The sequence below is a fragment of the Lipotes vexillifer genome, unplaced genomic scaffold (genome assembly GCF_000442215.2).
Source record: "Lipotes vexillifer unplaced genomic scaffold, Lipotes_vexillifer_v1.1 scaffold196, whole genome shotgun sequence".
In the NCBI taxonomy this organism is placed as follows: Eukaryota; Metazoa; Chordata; class Mammalia; order Artiodactyla; family Lipotidae; genus Lipotes; species Lipotes vexillifer.
This window is the reverse complement of record NW_006775077.1, coordinates 2,755,337-2,781,020: the sequence shown is the minus strand read 5'-3', so window position 1 is coordinate 2,781,020 and position 25,684 is coordinate 2,755,337. Positions and strand designations below refer to the sequence as shown.

General features: G+C 47.9%; 1 protein-coding gene across 1 annotated transcript in view; it reads right to left on the bottom strand.

The window, feature by feature from the left end:
- Positions 1-15,490: 15,490 nt before the first annotated feature.
- Positions 15,491-25,684, bottom strand: part of DIPK1C (divergent protein kinase domain 1C) — a gene marked incomplete at its 5' end in the record, with an annotated part of 16,953 nt that continues 6,759 nt past the window's right edge. Inside the window, 3 exons of the mRNA XM_007449676.1 lie at positions 15,491-15,691; positions 20,063-20,227; positions 22,943-23,617. Coding sequence (XP_007449738.1) covers positions 15,491-15,691; positions 20,063-20,227; positions 22,943-23,617 — 1,041 coding nt within the window. The remainder of the gene's footprint in view (positions 15,692-20,062; positions 20,228-22,942; positions 23,618-25,684) is intronic.

Sequence of the window (25,684 nt, the reverse complement as noted above, 5' to 3'; positions counted from 1 at the left end):
TGGGTCGACCCACCAACACACAAAAAAAAAAAAAAAAAAAAAAAAAAAAAAGAAATAAAGTCTTTTTTTTTTTGGATGTCATGGCTTGGTGTAGAGCTAGCATGACTCAGTTCAATGCAGACTAGCTCCAGCAGCTCATACTAACCCATGTTATCCCAGCTGGCACTTGGACTTTTTCTAGAGGCAATGCAGATTTTAAAGCCGAAAAATGATGAGATTAGTGGGTTTTAGGAAGATGGTTGAATGGGGATTAGTTGAGCTAGTAAGGAATCCGGGGACCCATCAGGACTGTGTGGCAGGCCTCCTCCTGCCTCAATGCTCCCAAATCATTTACCTTAGAAACATGCGGGACCAGCAGAATTCCTTCACAGGCCCAAGGAAAACTCCAATCTACTTTCCCTTATCCCTGAATTTTGCCATAATAGATTCTAGGCATCCTCCTTTCGAGAGAGGAGGAAGCACCTTACCAGTGCTGGGTTATTAACAGAGATGAGTTCCACCGGTGAGTTAGTGAACTTGGTCAGGAAGCCTTCAGGGTAGAGCTGGCATGCATGGCAAAGCACCCATGTATGACTTGTAGATACTTGGCCATCCCCCTTAGGAATGAGGGATAAACTCCAATCATGTTACATTAGGCATCCAGAAAGGGTCTCATACGACTGTTGGTGTTTCTCTATGGCATGCTTCTCTTTTCCTGCTCAAATGTCTGTCTCCACCGTTTTTCATTTACTTTTTTAGTTTTTCTCTTCCCAACCAATTTCTTTGTTTAGGTCTCACTGAATCTTCTTTTATTGATTCCCATTTATTTCTTCCAAGGAATGAGAAAGCTTAATGTCAATTCCAATTTCCAAACCTGGGAGCAATTGAGAAAAGTGCTTTCTTCAGATCAATACTTCCTCCTGACTTGACATTGAGCTATTAATGATTACTTGGTGTATGATTTCACTGGGAAAAAAATAGGAGCTAATAAATCCATGCAATCAATGGATATAAAACTAGCTGGTTTTCCCTGAGATAGGTTTTATGGAGAGGCCACAAATATCAAAAGAAGCAGAAAGATACTCTAGTTCACTGCACTCCCATTATCCACTAAGCTTATCACATCCAGAAATTAGGTCCATTTGGCAAGAGTCCCTTCATGACTTGTTCTGCCAGCTGTGTGTGGACATCTCTTTTCCTTCCTGTGATGTCAAATGGACGACTTTGCCGGCCATGTCAGCAATTTACTCAGCAATTATAAGTTATTTACAGTCGCTAATTGACTTGTTGGGGTCCTTTCTTATTGGACCAAAAAGGTTTCGATTGTTTCCACTCTAGGTGTGAAGTTCAGTTATTCCTCTAGGGGAGGCCCCGGGTCCTTCTGCAGCTGCTCCTTCGTGAGCACCCCTCCCCCCTCAGCTTTCTCCCCAGAACTCCCTTCCTAGACTTGGGGACACCACATGCTCCTCTCCCAGGCAAAGCAGAGGGAGGTGCTGGCCTGCTCCCCTGCCTCTCTGCCCAGCCCCCATTCTGCATACCACCTCCTGTGAAGTTGAGGAAGATTCTCCTGGGTTTAGAACAACAACTAAAGGGAATTACACGGTGGAAGAAGGAGTTTTTTTGGGTTTTCGTGGGGGTTTTTTTTGCTGCTTTGGGTCTTCGTTGCTACACTTTCTCTAGTTGTGGCGAGCGGGGGCTACTCTTGGTTGTGGTGTGCAGGCTTCTCATTGCAGTGGCTTCTCTTGTTGCAGAGCACAGACTCTAGGTGTGCGGGCTTCAGTAGTTGTGGCTCGCGGGTGCTAGAGCGCAGGCTCAGTAGCTGTGGCACATGGGCTTAGTTGCTCCTCAGCATGTGGGATCTTCCCAAACCAGGGCTCAAATCGGTGTCCCCTGCACTGGCAGGCGGATTCTTAACCACTGCGCCACCAGGGAAGTCCCAAAGAAGGAGATTTTTAACAGTACGAGATGGCATCACCTCCATAGGTCCAAGGGGAAGAGCACCCAAAACAGGCTAAGACCTTCACAGGCTCACCCCCTCTCTAGGCCACAAAGCTGCCCCGGGCACAGAACCTGTTCTCAACCCAGGGCTGCCTGTCCCCTTGCTAGAGTTTGCCTTCAGAATATGCCCTGAGGGTGTTATCGATGGAAGAACAGGCTAAGCTGGCATGGGCTCCCTCAGTGGCCCCCTCAGGTCTCTTCATCCTTTCCTTCCAAACATCAAGCTGGTACCAACTGGTACAACATACGGACAAACACACATGTACACGCATGCGCACGCACACAAACACGTGCACGCCCACTCCCAAATTCAACCTCAGTGAGGAGTAATGGAATCAAATCCAAACAGAGGAATGCAAACATTTTCCTAATAACCCCACAGTTTTCAAGGTCGTGATGCCTGTCAGAGGGGTGGGTGCATTACTGCATCTTGTCTTAGTGTGTTTGCTCAACCCCCATCCCCCCAGCACCTTTTCAGATTATGCTTCCTTGGGCTGGAGAAATGAGCCCATTTCTTACAAAGGCATAGGGGGCTGGGCCATCCTCTCCAGCTGGGGAAGAGGGGAGGGAAGTGGGAAATTGAAAGGGAGTGTGATTTGTTCTTTCACTTATACACGGAGGGTTTGCATTTTAAAAGGAAACTTTCAAGATGGGGAGAAGGGTCAGGGAGGACCTGGCTCCTGTTCCCCTGACTCTTCTCATCTCTCCTCTCAGGAACACTGAGTGCTCTGCAAGCATGTTGGCCGAAAGGCTCCACCAGTGCGTTTATGAGGACTTGGCACCCAACTGTGAAAGGTTTCCAATTCCCGTGCTGATCTGTCATTTCTACTTTCTGTATAAGCTATTTTTAAGGAAAGACTATCTATCTTAAATACAGTACATAGATTAGATAGGTAGATAGATAGATACATAGATAGATATAGATAGATAGATACATAGATAGATACATAGATAGATACAGATAGATATAGATAGATATAGATAGATAGATATAGATAGATATAGATAGATACAGATAGATAGATATAGATAGATACATAGATATAGATAGATAGATATAGATAGATACATAGATACCTAGATACATAGATAGATATAGATAGATATATAGATAGACAGATAGATATAGATAGATATAGATAGATAGATAGATACATAGATATAGATAGATATATAGATAGATAGATATAGATAGATTTAGATAGATATAGATATATATAGATAGATATAGACAGATACATAGATATAGATAGATATAGATAGATATAGATAGATATAGATATAGATAGATATAGATATAGATAGATATACATAGATATAGATAGATACATAGATACATAGATATAGATAGATATAGATATAGATAGATATATAGATAGATATAGATAGCTAGATAGATATAGATATAGATAGATACATAGATACATAGATACACAAATACATAGATAGATATAGATAGATACATAGATATAGATACAGATATAGATAGATATAGATAGATATAGATAGATACAGATAGATAGATACATAGATACATAGATATAGATAGATATAGATACATAGATACATAGATACATAGATATAGATAGATAGATATAGATAGATATAGATATAGATAGATAAATAGATACATAGATACATTGATATAGATAGATATAGATAGATACATAGATATAGATAGATATCAATAGATACATAGATACATAGATAGATACATAGATAGATATAGATATAGATAGATATATAGGTAGATAGATATAGATATATATACATAGATAGATATAGATAGATACATAGATACATAGATATATAGATACATAGATAGATACATAGATAAATAGATATAGATAGATATAGATATAGATAGGTATAGATAGATATAGATATAGATAGATATAGATAAATAGATAGATAGATGATAGATATAGATAAATAGATAGATATAGATACATGATAGATGGATCCATGGATCGATGGATAGCTAAGGTAATAACTTCTGTCTCCTAATCTAACACATTCCAGCCATTTCCTTAGAACAGGCGCCTAAACCTTCTGGCTGTTTATTCGTTGAAACTGGGCCTCCCATTTGAATCTTCAGACTCAGCTGAAGAGGAGCTTTAGCGAAGCTGGAGAGGAGACGGCTGCGTTGACAACTTCATCAGGGATCTCAGGCCTGCGTGTTCCCAGGAAAACCCACGTTAGAACTTATCCTGAGCCCACGTGGACCCTGGGAATCGGCAGCAGGAGCAGCTGTCTTCTGAGGCCCTTGCCGATGGGCCTGAAAATTAGTTGCACCACTGGCCTCTTCACCCACCCTGCCGTGAACTTTCCAAGTCACCATGTGGCGCTTCCTGTCCTCCCGTGAGCCCGTCCCATAATGGTCCCCCTGTGGGGAGGTTCCTGTCCCTGGAAGCTTTGGAAAACAGAGTCACAAAGATGGATCCAAGGACGAAGGTATGGCCAAGACGCAGATGTGCTGGTGTTCATTTCCAGCAGACTCCTGCACACCAGCTAATGCTGGACCCAAACAGATGTGCTTAGTTATCTCTCTCCTCTGTCCAAAAAGTGTTTCAGAGATCACTATGGTACAGCCTTTGGGTTTGAAAGGAAATATATTTTCTCAAGAATCCTTAAGCAGAAAAATCAAAAACCAAACCAAAGCAAAATAAGGTATCAAATGCCCCAAATATACTTTTGGTGAATTACCTTCAAAGTTTTACAAACCTGCTTTCTTTGTCTGCCATGTCTGTTTTTTTCTCCCTGTATCTTGAAGATTTTAAGAAAAGGCTTCACAAGGCCAATGTCCTTGATCAATTATGTTGTAGCAGCAATCAAAAACTTGCCACATCCTTGTGGAGAGAGAGGGATTTGAAAGGCGCGTCTTTTATCTCTACTTATATTTAGGTATATAGTCTACTTGTCCCCCCAAAATAAAATAGGTTAATTACTTCAGAAAACTGCAAAACAAAAACAGGCAATATCAGAAGTAAAGTCAAATTCCATCCGGTCAACAGAGTTGAGTAAATAGTGCCTTGAATTTGAAAGCATTTCAAGAATGAACAGTACATTCAAATAATGCAGTCTTCTCTCAAACTACGAGCATAGCCTATCATAGACGCTGTGTTTATGTAGGATCGTATTCATAAATATAAATTCTAAGTTTCAGAAAATATGAAACCAAGCCCCTTCCATGAAAAGAAATATCCATGTACCCCTTATGTTATTCAATAGGTAGCACATATTTTGAGTGTAAGAGCAGAGTTGCTTTGCTTCCCAACTCACAGAAGAGTTCTGTACTAAGGATCCGAACAAAAATAACCTTGATTTTTATAGACTTGTATTTTTTTCTAAGGCCTTGGCCCATAATCTTATTAAATTTAACAGTTTAAAATAAGTTTCCCTGGGAAACTTTGAAAACTGACTCTTGGAAAACTTTGAAAACCTTGACTTTTAAAATATGTATTTGTTATTAATTTTTAATTACCAAACATGATTATTACCAAAAAATCAGAAATAACGCAGAAGGATATAATTTAAGAAGTGAATATCTATCCTTCCCACCCTCTCTAAGAGATAATCACAATCAGTAGTTTTGTGTGTATACTTTTAGAGTTCTAAATACATATATTTGTATATACATATATTCTCAAATATTCGTATATACACACATGCACACAGAGGTGCTTTTTATTCTTTAACAAAAATTGAAATGTATGCTAAGAGATTAGATCTTAATTGTTCCTGCCGCAAAAAAGAAATGGTAATTATGTAACATAATAGAATTGTTAGCTAACATGATGGTGGTAATCATAATATAATATATATTATATGTTGAATCATATATATTATATTATCAACATGTTGTATACCTTAAACTAACACAATGTTATATGCCAATTATATTTCAACTTTAAAAAACAAATTGGATCGTAATATACCAACTGTTCTGCAGCTGGCTATTGTCATGTCAGGATTTATCAAGGCCGTCTCTCTTGGGTGGTGGAGGGCAGGTAGGGCGGGGGCAGTGAGCCCTGCAGGCTCCACCCCAGAGGGAACAGAGCAGTGGGGTCACCAGAGGCGTGTGCTACAGACGCTGGCCTGAGGACGCACTTTACAGAGGCTGCTGGAAGTGCTCAGGCCCCAGTCCGGCCCGGGCCCTGCTGTCCCCACCGCCTGCTCCCAGATGCCAGCGGAACCAAGCAAACAAGGGGCACACCCCTGCCCTCAGCAAACTGGGCTGTGAATACCCCCAATGACCCAGATGACTCTACTTTTAAAGTTACGCATTGTTATGCTATTAAAGAAGAGAATTTGGCCATTTTCCCTCCAAGAGGCTGCATAAATTACTTTATTATGGAAAGCAGAGCACTGTAATTTGTTTTCCAGGCTACAGCCTTTCTTGGTGGAGTTGCTGCATTAGCTCCACGCCCCTGTCTTCTGGAGTGTTCACAGCTCTCATCACTCAGGCCAGCCACGCTTCAGGTCTTTACAGATAGCTTTGCCTCTTTGCCCTTTCAGTGCTGTCTTTGGTAGCTAAAGCCTCCTGTTATAAATGATTGGGATGTCCTCACTAATAAGTAGGAGGGAATCGATTGTTCTTTCAAAGAAGGCATCTCCTCTAGAATTAGAGAGAACTCCACCTGCACTGGGCATCCCCTCCCCCGTTTCTCTCAGACTCTTCCAAAGAGAGCCCGGGAGTGGGGGGCCCGTCATATTGGGAGAGGGGCCTCATCGTGTACCCTGTGTTCCCCACAGCACAGCTGCCCCTGGCCGTGGTCCTACTCCCACTGTCCATCTGTCAGTATCTTTCAAAACCCGCTTGGAGTGATGATGCTTCTCCACCCCAGCAGGACAAACTGGCACACCCGCCTCAATACACCACTTGGGGAGATCCGAACTTAACCCTGGAACCTTATGCTGCAGCTCCGGGCTATGTGCTTTGTCCTACACTATGAGCTCCCATGACCACAGTCCCATCTTAATGACCTGGTACCTGGATCACGACGCCTAATTGTGTCCTGTCCTCGGTGCTCTCCATCCCGGACAGAGGGGCAGGGCCGGAGGCAACTGAAGGCGCAGTGGTGAGAGGGGCTGTGATGGGCAGAAGCAGCAAGAGAACGTCCCAGCCTTCAAAGAGAACGGGGAGGCCCCTAGAAGCCCAGCTTCCATGGGAGAGGACTCAGAACCAAAATCATATGGTACGATCGCTACAGTTATCCATACCACCTGGTTTTCTTCCTGCCAACCGAGCCCGGGAAGGCAAGCATTGCACACGGTAGAGCTCTCAGTCCTTGATCATGGGCCAGTCACACTTGGGCCTGTCATTCCTTTGTTTTCTGATGAGAAGGTTGAACCCCATCATCTCAGGAGCAGCATCTGGCAATGATTGCTGCTCAGTCTGAAAGCCTTGGAGCCGGACAGCCCAGGGCCCAGGCATCAACCCCAATCGTGTACAAGCTGCGTGAATTCAGGCATGTTATTGGCCTTTCTACACCCTAGGCTGCAACTCCGGGTTATGTGCATGTTAGTCATCCATCCCTGTTAGAATCGAGATGATTAGATGACATAACACATGGGAGGTGTTTACTTAATGCCTGACCCATAATTAGTGCTGAAACAATGTCAGGCACTGTTGCTGCTATGACATTTTCTTCCCATGTAAGAACCTATGGTGCTGTGAGTGAGTGCAAAGAACTTGGTGGATGCAAACGGGATAAAAGGGGCATGATTTTGCAAGGTCCCGCCTGGTCCTGCTAAGCATGCCAGCCCGAGGGAGCCTGCGTCCTGCAGACACAGACCTCATCCGTGCATGCCACTGGGTCGTCCGTGCAGGGCCACTCTGGGGTCTTCACTCTTTGGAGCCCCGTCCTTCCAAGCCTGGTAGTCGGTCCAAGCCTGCATCCTAGACCTCCCAGGAGTTTGGGCTCAGCAACGGTGCTCCTAGCGCCCTGAGCACCCTAAACGTCCTGGAGGTGCAGAGAGATTCTGCTGGTCCCCCTACAAGAGAGGCCCCTGAGCGAAGCGTTTACTCGCAGTCAGCTCAGAGGCCCCTGGAGCTCCCTGAAGTACTGGAAGCCCCACGCATGACGCATAGGTGGAGTTTGATGAAGCATTTGATCTCTGTCCAGTGACGGCCAAGGTCAAAAGACTGAGGGTTTTCTGCCTTGGACAGAATTCGGATTTGACCTCACATATTGTTCTCTCATCTCTAACACGAGCTCGTTCCAGCCTCAGTGTTGAGATGAGAATTAAATAAACCCATGTTCGCAGAGCACCCACACGGCGCGGGACCCTGCTCTACAGTGGGTGTCAGGGAGGGTCACAGGAGCCACTGCTGTGTGTAGAGTCCCCACCAAGCCAGGGCCCACACTGCCTCGGCCCAGCAGCCCCAGAGCAGGCACTAGTCTCAATTTGCAGACAGAAACGGTGATACAGCATCATCAGTGTGCATAATGCCACTGAACTGTACACCTGAAAATGGTAAATTTTATGTTATGTATATTTACCACAAGAAAAAACCTGTGGAGTGCATCGATTTTACTTGTCAAGTCCGAGCTACACGTTCCTGCCTGCTGTTTGCCTCTTTCTTTCTCAAGCGTTGCTCTAGACATTGGCCTCCTTTAGGAAAACGTGTGGGTATGAGGCGAGGTCCCAGGTGCACAGAACTGCACAGAACGTGTGGGAAAGAAACGCAATAAATCAGAATTGCCTGTAAACGCTTTGTACTTTGCCCTCCTAGAACTGAAAGCCTACAGCGTTAACACCCGTGGAACAGGACGCTCTGCAAGGACGAGGGACCAGAGGGCCCCTCGGCCCCTCTGCTGCTGCAAGCGCCCTGACCCCGAGAAGCTGTGCTCATGGGATGCGGTCTCCCCTCCCCTCCCGGGGACCCAGCCCCACCGCCCACAGAGAGGCTGCTCCTCGCAGGGCAGCCCCCGAGTCCCCTGGTCTCTGCACAGCAGAGCACCCACAGGGCCCGGGGGCCCGGGGGGCTCTGGGGAAGGCCGGCTTGCAGGGGGTTCAGCCGAGTATTTTCAGAGGAAACAGCAAGATTAAAGATGTGGCAGGAGCAGAAGGTAAGCAGGAATTTTTTATAGTGAGTCAAAGTATTGATTAAAAAAGCACTAATTTGGAGACTTTTGTAGCTTTCTCAGAATGACATGCCTCCTTGTTAGACGTCTCCAGTTTCATCTCCCTGCCTTCAAAGGCCTGTCAGGAGGCTGGAGAGGATAAAAGGAAAAGTGATTAGACAGAAGGAAAATAGTAGCAAAGAATGAAGTTTTGAAGTGCCAGAGAGTCTGGAGAAAGGAGGCTTGGGGATGATACGCTGCCTTCCGTTTGGGGAAGCAGCATGATGACATAATGCGAAGCACTGCTAATGAGCAGAGCCTAGCCCGCTCTTTCCAGCTCTCTGAAACCGTGTGGTGCCTGCAAGACGTGGTTTGAAGGAAGGCGGGGATCCGGGTCAGCCAGGTCCTCTCCAGATAGGCAGATATTTCTAGAACACCCACAGGTACCCTGTGCAGGAAAGGAACAGGTGAGAAGGGATGAATGGTCCCAAGTTTCTCATCATCACCACTGGAAAACCAAGTCAAAACACCCACAGTTTTCAGAAATGTGAGGGAGGAAACGTGGTCCTGCTAAGAAGAAGGGGAGCCAAAGCAACCAGGGAAAACCCTTCCATAGCCATTGAAAACAGTCATGCAGTTTCTTGAGATGTGTTTTTAAATGTGACAGCTGGTTAGTGTCCTAGACTCTGCTTGTCCCAGGCCAGAGATTTCTTTCAGGGCACATCAAGCTTTGGCAACAAAGGTGGAGTGAGAGAGAGTAAATGAGTTAGAACCATCTCAGTGGAGTTGGGGGGAACCTTTCTCAGTTAGCAATCACACAGTGAGTGGGTGACTGCATATTTTCTGTCCTTGCCCTGAGCAAGGGGCATTCTCTTAGGGCTGTGAGAGGGAGGGAGCAAGGAGCGGTCAGAGGGGGCGCTTCCCAACGAAATGGGGACAAAGTGGCACTTCCTCGGCCAGGACAGGCAGCTGAAGGGCCAGGGCAGTGGTGCTTCTGGACCACCAGTCGGGAGTTTGGTAAACGGGTTGGTGACAGTTGATGTTAAGGAATAGAAGTTGGAAGGACAGAAGTCGTACCTCCATGTCTATCATGCAAAGGTGATTGGTCAGCAGGCCATTATTTTATGTAAAGATGATCCTTTGTAGAAAAACTGACTCAATGCCCTGCAGCTCAGAGGAGCTTGCTTGAGGAAAGACCTTCTGTAGGCATCACACTCCAGCCAAGGCCCCTGGGAGCCAACTGGTCATGGCCTCCGCAACGATAGACTTAGAAGCTATCCTCAAGCTTCTGGGGTGCATCGGAAATCATGGGGGTTGGGGGCAGCCTCAGCCCCAGAGACCCTGATTCCAGACCCAGGAATTTTCACTTTGAAGAAGCCTCCAGATGATTCTGGGGCGACTCCCAGAGAATCACTACTGCACAGTTTTCTGTCAACCCATCTCGTTCAGATGGAGCTGCCATGGTGGCAGAGGTTCCAACGTCTGTCAGCAGAATTTTGTGACTGAGACCCCGCTTTGCGCCAGACTGGGTCCAAAGTAGAATTCTTCCCTCCAGGATTGTCTGGGGCCAGTTCTCCTTAGTAGTTGCAGTACGAGTGGCTTTTGTAGCAGTTGTAATAGTGATCGAATCATACTTGTAACCAGCTACACTTTCAGCGTGACTTCTATGAGCCAGGCCTTACTCTTGACACGAGAGAAAGAGTTCTTTCGGTTGCAAACTGAAAAGATGAGAGAAAAACTGACTTTGGGGAGTTTAAAAAATAGCGGTAAGTAGAGATGCTTTCTATGCCTATCAAGGAATGAATGCCTTTTCCCAGCTCTGCTCCAGCCAGCCCCACAAAGGGCCACATCCAGCAGACCCCACCGGCCTCCACCCCTTTCTGCTCTGTCCTGCTCTTTGGGGAGCCCCCTTCAGCAGCGTGGGCCAGAAAGTGGATGAAAATGCAGGTATTTTTACAGGGAAACATTTGCATCTGTGCATTAATCTACCCTGCCAAGTTCACAGACTCTTTCACCTACTTTATCTCATTCAATGCCCTGAAGAACATTTATGTCACATTTTGCAGGTGAGAAAATTGAGGCAGAAGGTAATTGCCTCACCTAAAGTTACACAACTAGTTAGCAAGAACCTTAACCCCAGGCTTCTGGCTCCAAGTTCGGGAGCCTTCCAGTAAGCACATGCTTACTTTCATTCAAATGCCAGGTCAATTTGTATATCCTGACACACAGCAATAAAATAAAGCTGGGCCTAAAGAGAGAAAATAATTTAAAGCGGCTAAGAGAAAATTCACTCCTCTTGTGAAAACCTATCCAGATGACAAGCTGCTTTGGAACAACATAAAAAATGAAGAGTGGGGTGTTTCTCACAGTGTTTTTCTCCAGAAAGTTCTCTAAATGTGCTTTGTTTCCTTGTTCTCCAGAAATGTGCTGACCAATCACCTTGCAGTTGCCAAGGCAGTTGTAATTTCCATTAAGCATATCCCTTTCCATAAAACGACTCGGTAAATGCTTTAATTGTGTACTTTTCAAGTTAATACATCTTGAACATCAGAACTGACCATTTTTCCTGACTCTTGCTTCATAACTACAATGAATTCCATTCCTCTTCTCAGGTTTCTATCGGGGAAAATAAAGGACAAAGCAATCAAATGAGCCCAAATACCCCAGTTTAGTTTCTTAACCACAAAGTGCCACAAGCATCTCCCTGATCCCTGCACACAGCCCTGGCTACAGTGTCTTTCTGAAGTATTAACAAGCTCAGAGCACTGAGAGCAAACGGACACTGCAGGAAAGCAGCTGCGCACGGAGGCCTTTGCAGGGTCAGAGGCTCCCAACACGCAGAGGCACAGATGCTAGCTGGGCGTCCGCGCTGTCTACACTGGGAAGCGGGCCCTAGGAGGTGAGGGAGAGACCGTTCCCGCAGGCACCCCTCCCACCGGCTCAGACTTACTGGGGAGCAGCTGGCTCCCTTCTTCACGGCCAATGCCATTACCAGCAGCTCTGCCCAGGAGGCACCTTGGGCACTCACAGGTAAGTGGGAGTTGGAGACCCTGGCAGCTCCAGCATTGCTCCGCTCACACCCTAGCAGGCTGTCTGCCACGCACCCCGGCACTGCTGAGCCCACCGCTCTCAGGGAGGGTCAAGGACAGCGTCCAGGGCAGCGTCCAGGGCAGGGCAGTCCTCTTAGTCAGCCCAGGCTGCTATAACAAAATACCATAGACTCGTGGGAAATACAGGGGATGCTGGCAGTTTTAGAAGAGGAAAGGGAGAAAGGCTGAACCCAGAGCACCACGAGGAAGAAGCAGAGAGAAGGGGGGGCATGGAGACTTCTCCCAAAAACAGGAAGAAAAACCAGAACTCCTCACGCATCAGGTGCCCCACCATGGGACTCAAAGTGGGCCCAGCAAATGCATCTGCTCTTAACATTTTCCCATGGGATTTCTCATGAAGCTTCACTTAGCGATCTTTAAGAGGAATGAAATACAGTCCACTGGAAAAACACAAGGAGTAAGATTGAGGACAAAGTCAAGAATCAACGTCTTCAACACAGATTTCAGGACCCAGCAGGTGGGAGAAATCACGTATGTTACAGAGCCAGAGTGGCGTTTTTCCTCTACACTGCAGTTACTAGCACAGTAAATGTTAGTTTCTTTATGTTCCTTGGTTTCAGAAATTTCCAGCCTAACTCTCCCACCCCAGCTGCTCAAAAAACAGCTTCCAAATCAAGTTTTTAAAATAGTTGCTCTTCCAATAATTTAAGTTAAAATGCTAGGCGTTTGTCCTGGGTGTTCCCAGATGGCTGGTGCCAAACATGGGGGCAGACCCATGGGAAGCAAGCCTAGAGGACTTCTTGGAGGTGGCACATCTGTGAACTGCTTGCTACTCACTTCCTGTGAGGAGATGAGAACTGAGAGGAGGGTTAGAAACATTTGTGGCCACTTGACATCATCCACACCTCGTGGAACAGTTCAGGCATCATGCGGTCATAGCATGTGGCCTGAGCTGCCTACAATTTTTGTGCAGTTAAGATTTGTCACCTGTAATCCAACAGGGCATAAAATCTGGAATCATTTCATCAAAAGATCATTTTAACTGTAATTTATTAAGATAAATTGTGAAAATTGACTTCTGATGAGGGTTTATAAATGAATAAAGCACTTACTTGCTTTAATTTGGATAAAACTTTAAAAGGAATAAACCGTGCTTGCTGAGCTCACTTTATAATCTCTTTGAGTCCCGTCCACACAGCACTGAGCGTGTTTTGTCTACTATGCATGTTACTAAAACAAAACATAGAAATATTTAGGGAGACATTTTCCCCTACAAATAAGGTGGTTGTTTAATCAGATAAGCAAGAAACAATCTCACTTGTCACACTGAAAATATTAAATACAGATACAGTGTTTGTTTATTGTATTATATAAAAGTATTATTTTGCAAGGGTTTGAAAATTGAAAAAACAAAAACAAAAACTGAACTTCACCACAGTCTAAGAGATACTGCCATAGAGGGAATTCTCCAGGCAGGATGGGAAAGGGGTGTGGTGTGTGTCTGTGTGTGTTTGTGTGTGAGATGGGTGGTCAGACGCAGGGGAAGGAATAAACTGCAATTTTCAGCAATAAAAACACTGTTGTGTTGGGTAATTACATATTGCACAGCCTCCGTGACAAACAAACATTTGTTTCCATTCTGGTTGAAGTGAAAAGAAACCTTTTCCCTCTGCTGCCTGGGCAGTTAGCTCAAGGTCCAAGGAAGGGCTGTAACCCCAGGGCAACCACAGGAGACCCATGTGCCCTCACAATGCAAAAGCCGACTGTTTTGAGGGCACAGACCGCCATCTATTTCTCACTGTCTTCGTGGGAACCTTTGGCTCAGAAAGAGAACCTACTCCGAGGGCCCCGAGGCTCATTAAGACCCTCACCACTGCAGACACAGCCTCGAATAGCACAGCTCAGGTGCAACAAGCCTCCGCTAGGAACACCGCAGCCAATTCTTTTTTTTTTAGAATCTACTAATCCAGGGCCTGTGCTCAAACTTTAGTTTTAATTTACTTCTGCCACAAAAGTGACAGAGGTGGATTTTTACTGCCTGCTAGGCAGAGTGGGTCGTTCATATATTTGATGAGGAGGCCGTTGATGAAATTCAGTCATGTGGAAAATGCCAGTGGTGATGGGGGAGGGGAGGGGTCCTTCCAACCAGAGTGTGGGGAGTCACAGAACTGCGGGGCCTTAGACTACAACCCCCAACACGTCCTTCCTCAGGGTGACTGGAGATGCAGCCGAACCAGCATACATAGGCAATTGCTCTTTGTCTGCATCAGAAGGGGTTTGGGCAAGGAAAAGAGAAATACTTGGAATTTGTCAATTTGTGATATTTTAAAACTTCAGATTAATTTGTCTTCTCCTGTTTGTAAACCATCAACAGAATCCCTAATCCTCTCTTGGCGTCTTTCTGGGTTTACCTTGAGGGTGGCCTGTGGTGGTTTGCTGAGCTCTCACCCTCCCCAGATGTGGACTAGGGCTGTGTCCCCCCCAAGGTGGACAGACCTCTAGCCGGCTCCACGTGCCCGACCCGGGGAGTGACCAGCATGCGGTTTCCTCCCGCTTGCTCTCTTGCAGCAGAGCGGCAGCATCGGGAACCCCCTGGAACCAATTCTGCCAACAGGTGACATGGGGCCTGCGGCCTGGTCTTCACTGGAGCGGCAGAGAGGCGCCGGGTCACAGACAGGCACTGGGCACAGGCCACCTGGCCCTGGCTCTGCCTTGAATTCACCAAGCCTGCAACCCCTGCTCCCAGGGAGGATGTACTGTGATGAGAGATGAAGTGCTCCCTAAAAGAGATGTTACAATCCGTAAAATCCATTCATTCCTCAAAATGAAAAACACTGTAAACTGTGCTTTCACACCCTCGCCAGTACAAACTACAGTTCCCAGAGATAAGACTTGGGTTTTTTATTGTTTTCAATTCCAAAAGCAAGATGACTCTTCTTTGCTAGCGAGGCCCACGGTGCCAGTGGCTACGCCAGAGAAGGCACCTTCCCCGCCCGGAGGCGCACAGGGCCCACACCCTCACCCGCTCACACACGCGCGCACACATGTCCACACACCTGCGCAACTTTCACGGCCACGTGCGCACTCACCCTGCGCATGCGCCCGTGCGCGCACGCAGGTGCACTCTGTGACGTGGTGACGTCTGCAGGCCCCTGGCGGGGCTCTTACTCCACCACAGCAGAGCCTCCTTCCGAGAACACAGCGCCGGACCCCCTCCCTCGTGTCACTTCGAAGGGGTGACGGGCGAGGCCCGGAGGCTTCCTCAAAGCAGAGCAGAGGGAGGAGGCGGCTGAGGGACGAACAGCGCCGGGCGGCCCCCTCCGCACACAGTAAGCGTCCCCGAGGCCCTTGTCCGCGCCGCGGACGCGCTCCCTCACCGCGCGGGGGCCGCGGCTACTCGTCCTCCCGCAGCTCCCGCAGCGCGGCCTGGAGGAGGCGCCGCAGCTTCGCGAGCACGCGGGGCGCCGCGCCCTGAGCCCCCGGGGCCGCGCACTCGAGCACCGCCGCTCGCAGCTGCCGCCGCAGCGGGGCCGAGACGGCGGGGCTGCCGCGGGGCGAGGAGAACCAGTGGCGGAGGATCTTGTCGCAGACGACCTGGGGGAGGGCGGGAGGGGGCGGTCAGCTCAGGCCCGGGGGCCTCCTGGAAGGGCCTTTCCCGGACCCTAACCCGCCCAGCGGGGAAAAGGCCACCCCGCGTGTGGTGGAAATGCCGCGGGGGAAGCTCCGGGTGACACTCAGAAAGGTCTGAGGACACTGCAGCAGAAAGTCACAGGCGGGAGCTGCTGCATAAGGAGTGGGCCCTGGGCAGGCCCAAGGCTGCCAGCCCCGCCGTCACCGCACCCCTGAGGGCGCACTTGCTTATCCATAGGTTGGTCACGGTGACAGTCATCGCCACCTGGCAGGGTTGTCCTGAGGGCCCCAGGACACGCTGGTGACGAGGGGTATGCAAACGTGATAGTACTTTGAGGCTCACTGAAAAAAAGGTATATTGGAAGGGAAAGGCTGCAGACTCTTTTTGAGGAGGCTTTGAGATGTTTTATTTTAGAAGTAAAAATTAAGCCACTATCTCACAGCCTTTAGTTCTCCTTGGGTATGAAATTCACTGAGGCTGAAGATCTCTTTAAATTCTCCATTTAAACACACTGTCTGTTTTACAGCCTTCATGGTTTCCTCCCTGTTGGATGGAGCGCTGCATAATTAATATTCTGCTCCATGTTCCTATGTCACACTTTATATTAGACTCAGTTAACAAATGCCTCAATTTTATAGAGCTACTGTTTCTATAATTTTGACTTGTGTTTCCCAACCTCTGCAAGACTGAGGATTCTGTTTAAAAACAAATTATCTTATTTCTCTTTTGAGTTGATAATACATTTTCAGGGGCAAACATGGAAAATGTCCCAAAAGATAGGCTGTAATCTTAAGTCTCCATCCCACTCCTCCTAACCAGACACTCGGCTCCTGGCTCTGAGAGGCAACCACTCCCTTGAATGTCCTTCTGGAGAGTCTATAAATATACATGCATTTCCTTTTTCTTTTATTTTACACGGATGGGAGTACATTGCACACACTGTTCTGTAGCTTCCGTTCCCATTTAACGAAATATCAGGGAGAGCCTTCCAAATCAGTCCTTATAAGGATATTCCATTTGTTTTAATGGCTGTACCTCAAATGCATATCATAAATTATTTAGCTAGTTCCTTATTGATGGACATTTAGGTTGTTCACTAACTTTTGCTATTATGAAAAATGCTTCAGTACATATCTTGCAGACATCTTTTTCATTTTGCATATGACTAAATTTCTGGAAATGAAATTTCTGGGCCAAGGGGTATGCATATTTTTTGTTTTGATAGATATTGCCAGATTGACCCCATAAAAGTTGTACCGAGTTACACTGTCATAGCAGCGTATGACAAGAATGCCCTCAACAACACGTGTCATCTTTCTTTTTTGTTAACTGATGAATGAAAATGGTTTAATTTGTATTGCTCTTCTTATCAGTCAGGTTGAAAGTATCTGTGCTTCCTTTCCAGTGAGTGGTCAAGGTGATGTTCTTTGCCCACATTTCCATCAGATTGTTAACTTTTTTCATATTGATATGTAAATGCTCTTTATATATTAAGAACATTAACCCCCTGCTTAGATTGTCTTCCTGGGGAGCAGACTGTAAGGTGGAGATTTGCATGCAGGGATTTATTGAGGGGCGTTCTCAGGAACCATCTTTCCATGGAACTTAGGGAGAAGGAAAACTTCTGGTACTGGAATGGCCTACAGAGTTTTCCTTATAGAGGCCAGGGGGCTAGGCTTTGCATTTCCCCCCTCCCCACTGACCAATCACTAGACGCTGCCCCTGGGATGTGGGGTTACCGTGAGCCAAGGACGATGCTGGGGGATGCCGTGAGTCTCAGCAGCTCTGAGTCTCAGACAGATAAGGGCTGTCTCTGTCCTCTATGCTCCTCATCTGTAAGAGCAGTTGCAAATATTTTGCTAATTTTCTCATTTAACCTTTAAATTTGCTCATATTTTTTGTAACTTTGTTTTGTTTTTGCCATGTGGATTTTTTTTTTAATGGTTAAATGTGTCAGTTGTTCCTCTTATAGCCTCTGAACTTTGTTCTGCACTCAGAAGGGCCTTCCGAACTCTAGGGTGGTACTTTAAATTCTCCCAGTTTTCTTCTGGAACATTCAGGATTCCATTTTTTAGCTGTAAGTATTTGAGCTGTCTGAAGTTTAGTTTGATATAAGGAGTAGACCAGGAGTTAATGTGATCATTTGTTGTTCCTGAATACCCACTTTACCAGCACCACTCACTGTATAACCCAGCTTCCCTATCACTGGCCTGAGAGGCTGCCTTTATAACATACTAAACACCCATATGTCATTAGGTATACTTCTTCAGTTTTTAAAAATTCTATTCCTTTGATCTGTCAATCAACTGATGCAGGGCAGGGATTTTTTTTTTGTTTTTTTTTGAGTAAAAGTGTAAGTTAGAAAAGTAATACATACCACCGTAGAAAATTTATAAAATATAGGGCAAAAGGAAGAAAATAAAAATCTGTAATCCTATCATCCGTAAGTAATTGCTTTTGACGTTTTCATATCTTTTTCCCCAATCACGTACTACTTAACGAAAATGAGATCATGGGTAAATACTGATTTGTAACCTGCATTTTTTTCGCTTAATGAATGCTTCATATTTTCTCATATCCTTAAAGGAAGCGAAATTTCGTTTCTAGGTCTTTATTCAAAGGCAATAATCAGAAAAGGTGCACAAATGAAATTGCTCAGCTAAAGAGAGTATTTCCAACAGTCATGCACCCTCCAGAGGGATGTAGAATTTTACAATCACGTTAACAATATAGACTCTTACCTATATTTCTCTGAAGCCTCACCTGTTGATTAATAGCATTGTAACAACTATTCCCAATAGTTAAAAGTAAAAAATTATTATCGCTGGGTTTTAACTTGCATGTCTTTGAATAGTAAGATTAAATATTTGCCAGGTTCTCTGTCGGTCTGCACTTCAGCTCCCGTGTATCTGTCATATGTTCTTCTCTTGCCAGTTTTGTGTGTGTGTACCTCTCACTGCTTAACGGCTCTGTAAGAGCCGTTTATATATTAAGGATACAACCCTAGTCTCCAGTATGCTGCAGAGGGCAGGTGTTAGTGTTTCCACGTTGTGGTTTGAGGTCACAGGGTGGTTGATGCTCTAGTGAAAGCATATTGTTCCCACATCTGGAGAAGAATGATTGCGCTGCAGACCCACCGAGGGTGTGAGTCCACGTTAAGTTTAGAGGCTGCCAAGCCAGGGCCTTGTTCGGCCTGGTCCAGGACCGCCAGGTTAACTACACAACTGTCCAGGTCTCCCCAGGTCAGTCCTCTGTGCCGGCATGACTCAGCCCCAGGCTCTGGTCCCATCACCAGGTGTGCACTGGGGTTTTATTCGCCTTATGGGCTGGAGGATTGTACACAGACTCCACAGACTGCAGTGGAGGTGAGACTGCGGAGTGGACCGGCTAGGAGAATGAAACACTAGGAAGGCTGAGGCTAGAGCACAGATCAGCGGTGGTGGAGGTGCGCCCAGCTTCCCTGCTATGACCTCTTCCTGGTTGTGGTCAACACCTGTGGTCAACGCCGAGCTCATCCACACCCACCTGAGGGCCTGGAGTGAGGGCCGGGAACAGACAGCTTCTGCCAGAAGAGGGGAGATGTCTTCCCAGTGCAGGGGTCTCCAGCCCCACATCTGGGTCTCCCTCACTCTAGACTGGATCCGAGAGCTGGAAGCCAGGATGGGTTCCTACTTATCACTGGTCTCCTGGATGTGGGACCCATGCACTTTCTCCCTCTATTAACCACCTGCTGGCCTAACCCCTTGCCTGTTGGATCTGTGGTGTTGCCTACCCTCTCTGGTTTGGCCAGTTTTCAGGACTGCTTTGCCCTTTTTCTAGATTTATCCTTGGTGAATCAGTCTCTGTGTGCTCTTTCTGGGTGTGTGTGTGTGTGTGTGTGTGTGTGTGTGTGTGTGTGTGTGTGGATGGATGCGGATGCGGATGCAGAAATTAGACCCAGAGAGAAGGGCTACCCAAGTCCCCATGGCTCTGGGAGACCCAGTAAAGGCTGTGCTGGGAGCACCATCCATTAGCCCCATGGGGTCACTTGGCCGACAACCTCCGGGGTAGACGACTAAGAACAAATGATCCCTGTCTCCCACCATCCCTGCCGTTACTGGACACATCGAGCCCAGGTGACATGGCAAGGGTGATGACCTTCAGCTACATCACCGGGATGTCACAGTGTGGCAGGCAGAGGCACCCAGAGAGAACAGGGTCCCCACCCCCCGAGAGAGGACAGGGTTCCCCCCCGCAGAGAGGACAGGGTTCCCCCCTGCAGAGAGAACAGTGTCCCCCCCGCAGAGAGGACAGGGTCCTGCCCCCACCCCGGAGAGGACAGCAGCATTGCTCACCTGCAGGTTGCTGTTGGTTCTCTGGGCTCCACACCTGTGCACTCGCAAATCACACTTTGAAAAACAGTCAAAGAAATTGCAGTCTTCATCTCCCGTGCAGTTCTGCTCAAGAATTTCCCTCATTTTAGGTTCAAAAAAGGCCATGTCCACGTCAATAGCCACCACCTGTAATTGAAACAGCACACGCCTCTCAAGAGGACCCCCAAGGCCGCAGCACAGAGGGAGCCCTGCGGTATCACCCCACCCCTGTTCCCCTTTGCAGGTGCAAGTGTCACAGACTTCAGGGGTCACAGAAATCTGCCAGCAGGGAAGAGGAGCCAGGTTGTGCTGGGGACACACAAGCCACCGGCACAGATGGTGCGGCAAGGCTTTAACTGCAGAAAGGACCTTTGTGGTCACCAGTGCAAGCCTAGGATGTGGAACTAGTATCCCGTTTCATCTGTAAAAGTTTCCTCAGATTTAGAAGTTGAATCTGACACATCTTTAAAGTGAATTGATTTCCCCTTCTGTTGCCTTATCACTTTGGTTTCTGTCACTCAAGGCTCAGGAATACAAAAGCTGTGAGACACAGACAATCTATCCCTTTGAATATAAGCAACAAAAGAAAACTACATTCAAGGGACAGGTGGAGGATGTGATGGTGAGAGTGGGGTGGGCAGTACGTAGGTCGTCTGTTTATGCTGTCTGTTACCTGAGGTGACTGGTTTCCAGCTGCAGGGAGCTGGGGGAGTGCAGGGAGTGGCAAAGCCAAAGTTCTCAAATTAGGGTCGATACCTATGGACCCTGGTCCAGCAGCATCAAAAACTAAGTCCCACTATCAGCGTGAAAATGTGATGAGCCCCTGGAATTTCAGATTTATCTTCCTGGCGTCAACCCAAGTAGGTTTCAAAACCAGAAAAAGAATAATGTCTAAATTATGCAGATGTTCCTCCACCACCTGAATTAAAAAAAAAAGATGAGCTCAAACCTGAGAAAACCTGGACTCTGCCCAAAATCAAGCAGTGTATAGCTTCAAGGTACTAAAGAGCTCTTAGAAGACTCGATGAGGTTAATGGAGTCTGTGGCATTTCACAGATCACCCTCAAAATATCAGCCTTCTCCCTTTGGTAGCATCTCAAAAAGTGTTCATTTACATCTCAGTTCTCTGCAAAGTCAGGAGGCACATTCCCAGGTTGTTGTTTCTGTTTGTTCCTTCAAGATTGATGCCAGAATGCAGTAAAGCTTCTTGGGGATTATTCAGTAAAACAGAGGAGGGAAAAATACTTTATTTCAAAATATGTGGAGAATAATGAAAATAAAGAACAGGGAACTTTTCCCTATTTAACAGCCTTGTCTAATTACTAATCCAGGCTCTGCAAACAGAAATTATCATTTTAATCAATTTTTCCTATCTTATTATTCAGACAAAAGAAATAGCTCATTTCATTATTTATACTGGTTAGTACACTAAAAATATATGAGGCTGTGCTAATGAGTCTGTTGTCTTTCATAATTTATTTGGGGGGCTACAAGACACTTCTTTTGATAGTTCCTGGCCATCTCCCCAGCTTCCCCTGGGCCCCTGGTGGAATTTCAGCTCCCTGTTACTTCTGTCTTCCAGCTCTGATTGTTCCCTTTTCATCTCCCAGGAAGAGCCAGATTTATTTTTTAATTTTAGTGTATGCTGTAGAATGGATTACAGCTACTGGAAGCATAACTCTATGCACCTAAAATAAGAACAGTAACAAAATGAACAGAAAAACCTGCCTGAGGTTTCTTAGATAACGTCGGGAGAATCATAAAATTTTTCCTGCACAAAATTACCTAACTTGCATCATCTTCAGACATCGTCCTAGCATCAGACTAGCACGGATTGACGAGGATTATTTTGTTCTCCACTGAAAAGTGTGCCTCTAGAGCAGGAAACGTCATCTGTTTGAAAAGAGCACTTTCTGGCAACAGTTTGGGAGCAAGAAGTAAAGATGTTTTTCTAGTTCCTTTGCAACCGCTGGACAGATTCTCAAGATCTGCGAGGGGTGACCGGAGAAAGTGAATGACTGCGAGTCATCAATTCTTGACACGTTACCTGAAGGACAGCGCTCCTTCCCCACTGCAACACGGACCAAAGGGGGAACCCTCCTGCTGGTCCATCAGTTCGCTAGTTCTCACACTGAGTGTGCATCAGAATCACCTGGAGGGCTTGCTTTTAAAACACAGAGGGCCGCATCCCACCCCGGAGCCCCGGGCCTCCTGCCGCAGCTTGTCCTTCTCGGTCCGTTCTTTGTAGGCCTGCACTGCCTGGAGTGGGACATAAAATTCACCTGCCGCCTGCAGAGGCTGACGTGTCCACCCGGGCAGGATTCTCCCTTGTGTAAGGCACCAAAATGCCAGTTGTCCCTCTAGAAGTCTTACCCACAGAAGGGAAACTAGAACGTCTCCAGAGGAAAGTATTAGAAAAAGTTGCCCATCATCCTAGAGCATGGACAGCTTGAAAACAGTGTCCCCCTACTGAGCCTTTGTACAAAAGCCCCCAAAGGCCGTCCTCTCTCCTCATCCTCCGAGGCTCCTTGTCTCCTGAAGACTTTTCTGCATAATTTGCTTGCTTTCAAAATAGCCCTAAGAAGACGCGAAGTCGCTTTGGAGAAAACAGAGCAGCCCTTAAGGACGACAGACCGCGCCTCCCGCTGCGAGCGGCTATCCTCCCAGTTCGGCACCGGGCAGGCGCCTCTCTTCTTTAAATTCTCTCATTCCCACTCGGAAGGTTTGGCAGGTCGGAGTTGTCCTGGCTAGAAGGTTGCATAGCGCTGCAGGGTCTCCCCCGATTTCAGAAACCCCCTCGTTTAGGACCACCCGGACCCAAGTCTGCCCTCCACGGGCGAAACACAGACCGCAGCCACTCACCGTGAAGTCGCTCCTGATGGCAAAGTTCTCGGGCTTGACGTCGCAGAGGTGCAGGCGGTGCGAGAAGTCGTGCTCAAAGTGGCGGACCATGTCCAGGAAGCTGAGCGCCACGCCGCTGAGCGCGCGCGCCTGGGCCCGGCCTCCGCGGGCCGCGCCGTCCAGGGGGAAGAGGGCTCGGAGGCGGGGGCTGCCCGCGGCCAGGTGCTCCACGGCGTAGAAGTGGCCGCAGGAGCCCAGCACGGGCGGCGCGTGCGGGCTGCGGCCCCGCAGCAGGCTGAGCAGGACGAACTCCTCCTGCTGCAGCAGCGCCCACAGGCTGGCCAGCTGACCCCGCAGCCGGGGCCCCCGCCGCCCCAGGCCCAGCCGCCCCAGGCCGCCCTCGGCCAGCTCCAGGCCCAACGCGCTCTTGACCTCCCCGGCCGCCAGCAGGAGGAGCTCTGCCTCCGGGAAGCCCTGGCCGCCGGCCTCGGGCTGGCCTTCCAGGAGGCCGAGCGGCGGGAAGCTGGAGAAGGCTTCCTCCTTGGACTTAAGGACCACGGGCCGGCCGCGCCAGTCAGCCTGCAGCACCTTCTTGCCCCGTTCGTAGTACAGGCAGCGCCGGTACCGTAGCTGCCCTGCCACGCACAGGTCCTCGCACAGGTCTCCCCCGAGTGCGCCGCCACGGTAGTCCTGGCACTGGAAGGAAGGGGACAGTCGGTCACACGGCGGAGGGGCAGTGAATAGACCCAAGGCTGGTCCCCGCACCCAGCACGCTCCTAACAGCTGTGCAGACCATCTTCACCAGAGTGAACCACGAGGCTACTCGGGTCAGAGAGGAATTATGAAGTCAAAGGCTTGAGAGCTTCCCTGCTGGCGCAGTGCTTAAGCGTCCGCCTGCCAACGCAGGGGACACGGGTTCGAGCTCTGGTCTGGGAAGATCCCACGTGCCGCGGAGCAACTAAGCCCGTGCGCCACAACGACCGAGCCTGCACTCTAGAGTCCGTGATTACTGAAGCCCGTGAGCCGCAACTACTGAAGCCCGTGTGCCACAACTACTGAGCCCGCTTGCTGCAACTAGAGAAAGCCCGTGCACAGCAATGAAGACCCAATGCAGCCAAAATAAATAAATACATTTAAGTTAAAAAAAAAAAAAAGACTTGAAAGAGCGCCTCAAGTTTGTTCTGCATCCGGCCCAGGCCCAGGTCTTAGGAAGCAGGTCTCTGCCCTCCCCCACTTCCAGCTGAGGTGGGTGATGCTGGCAAAGGCCGTTGGCAGCTGCGTTCAGTTTCCTTGACTGTCAGTGAAAGGGCTGGGCCAGGCCCGTGGTTCCCAACTCTTGGCCTCACGTCAGGGTCACCCAGAGAGCTTTCAACCCCCGGTCACGTACAGGTCAGCCAGACCTTGGGAGGTGGGTCCCCGGCGACCCCAGGAATGGCCCTTCCTCTAGAACCTCTCCTTGCACCCATTGTGGTCGCTGGGAAGTGGTATGGCTATAAGGCCAGCAGGCTCTGGGGGACTGTGGGGTCTGGAGAGCCCACTGCAGGAAACAGGAGGCGGGAGAGGCCTGTGGCTGGCAGGGCAGGCACCGGGCACCTGCAGAAGAGGGGCCCTACAGGGTAAATTCCAGAAGCGGGGGGTGTTCGGCTCCTGGGGGTGGTGAGGAAGGCACTCAGGGACCCTGAAATGGGGAACTTCTCCTAAACATCAGGCTCTTAGGCCCTCCTGCCACATGGGGGACCTGGTGACCCCACCACGACACTGCAAGCATCCGTGCTAAAAATACAGTCCAGCCAGGCCCTGGCCTTCAGACCTGCTAGAGGGGTAGCAGGAGATGCCAGTGTGAAACCGATTGAAAGGGAGGATTATTATTCTGTTCTCTTTCTTTTTTATCTCTTTCAGGAAACCTAAACCTCTGGACCCACGTTTATTAGGGGTTGAGCCTATTTCCTGACTCCACCTGTTTCCCCCCAGATGCATCTTCCTCCCACGTGGGCAAAGGCAGGTCAGGTATGTAATTATACACTGGCCAGACTCTCTGGTTGTTCTGTGCTGCTCGGCTTTATTAACCCCAAGTAGATTATATACAGCTCCTTCAAGTCGGAAAATATACCTCCAATGCTTGGATATGTGAATAATCCCCAAATCCAAAAAGCTCTGAAAACTACAAGTTTTTCCATGACTTATTCGCCCTCATGGAGTGTCAAATCCGACTGAAAAGATGAGAGCCTATTTATGGTCTGAATGTATTTGACCTGTGACTTTGCATATACTTTGCTGCAGAGTTATTAATCAGCTGGATTTGTCTGATTACTGGTGCTGCCTCATATTGCAAAATAGAAGGTATATATATATGCTGCATATTATCTAACACCCAAAACAGTGTGAATTCTAAAATAGGCCTGGCCACAGAGCATTGGATAAGGGATTGTGGATCTTTATAAATACTCTCAGTGACTTGTTGAAAGCATATAACCAAAACGCTTTTAAAAAAGATATACTGGGCTTCCCTGGTGGAGCAGTGGTTGAGAGTCCTCCTGCTGATGCAGGGGACACGGGTTCGTGCCCCGGTCCGGGAAGATCCCACATGCCGCGGAGCGGCTGGGCCCGTGAGCCATGGCCGCTGAGCCTGCGCGTCTGGAGCCTGTGCTCCACAACGGGAAAGGACACACCAGTGAGAGGCCCGCGTACCACCACCAAAAAAAAAAAAAAAAAAATACTCCCTGTTCTCAAAACAAGTATCTGGATTTCAGGGCCCGTTTCAGG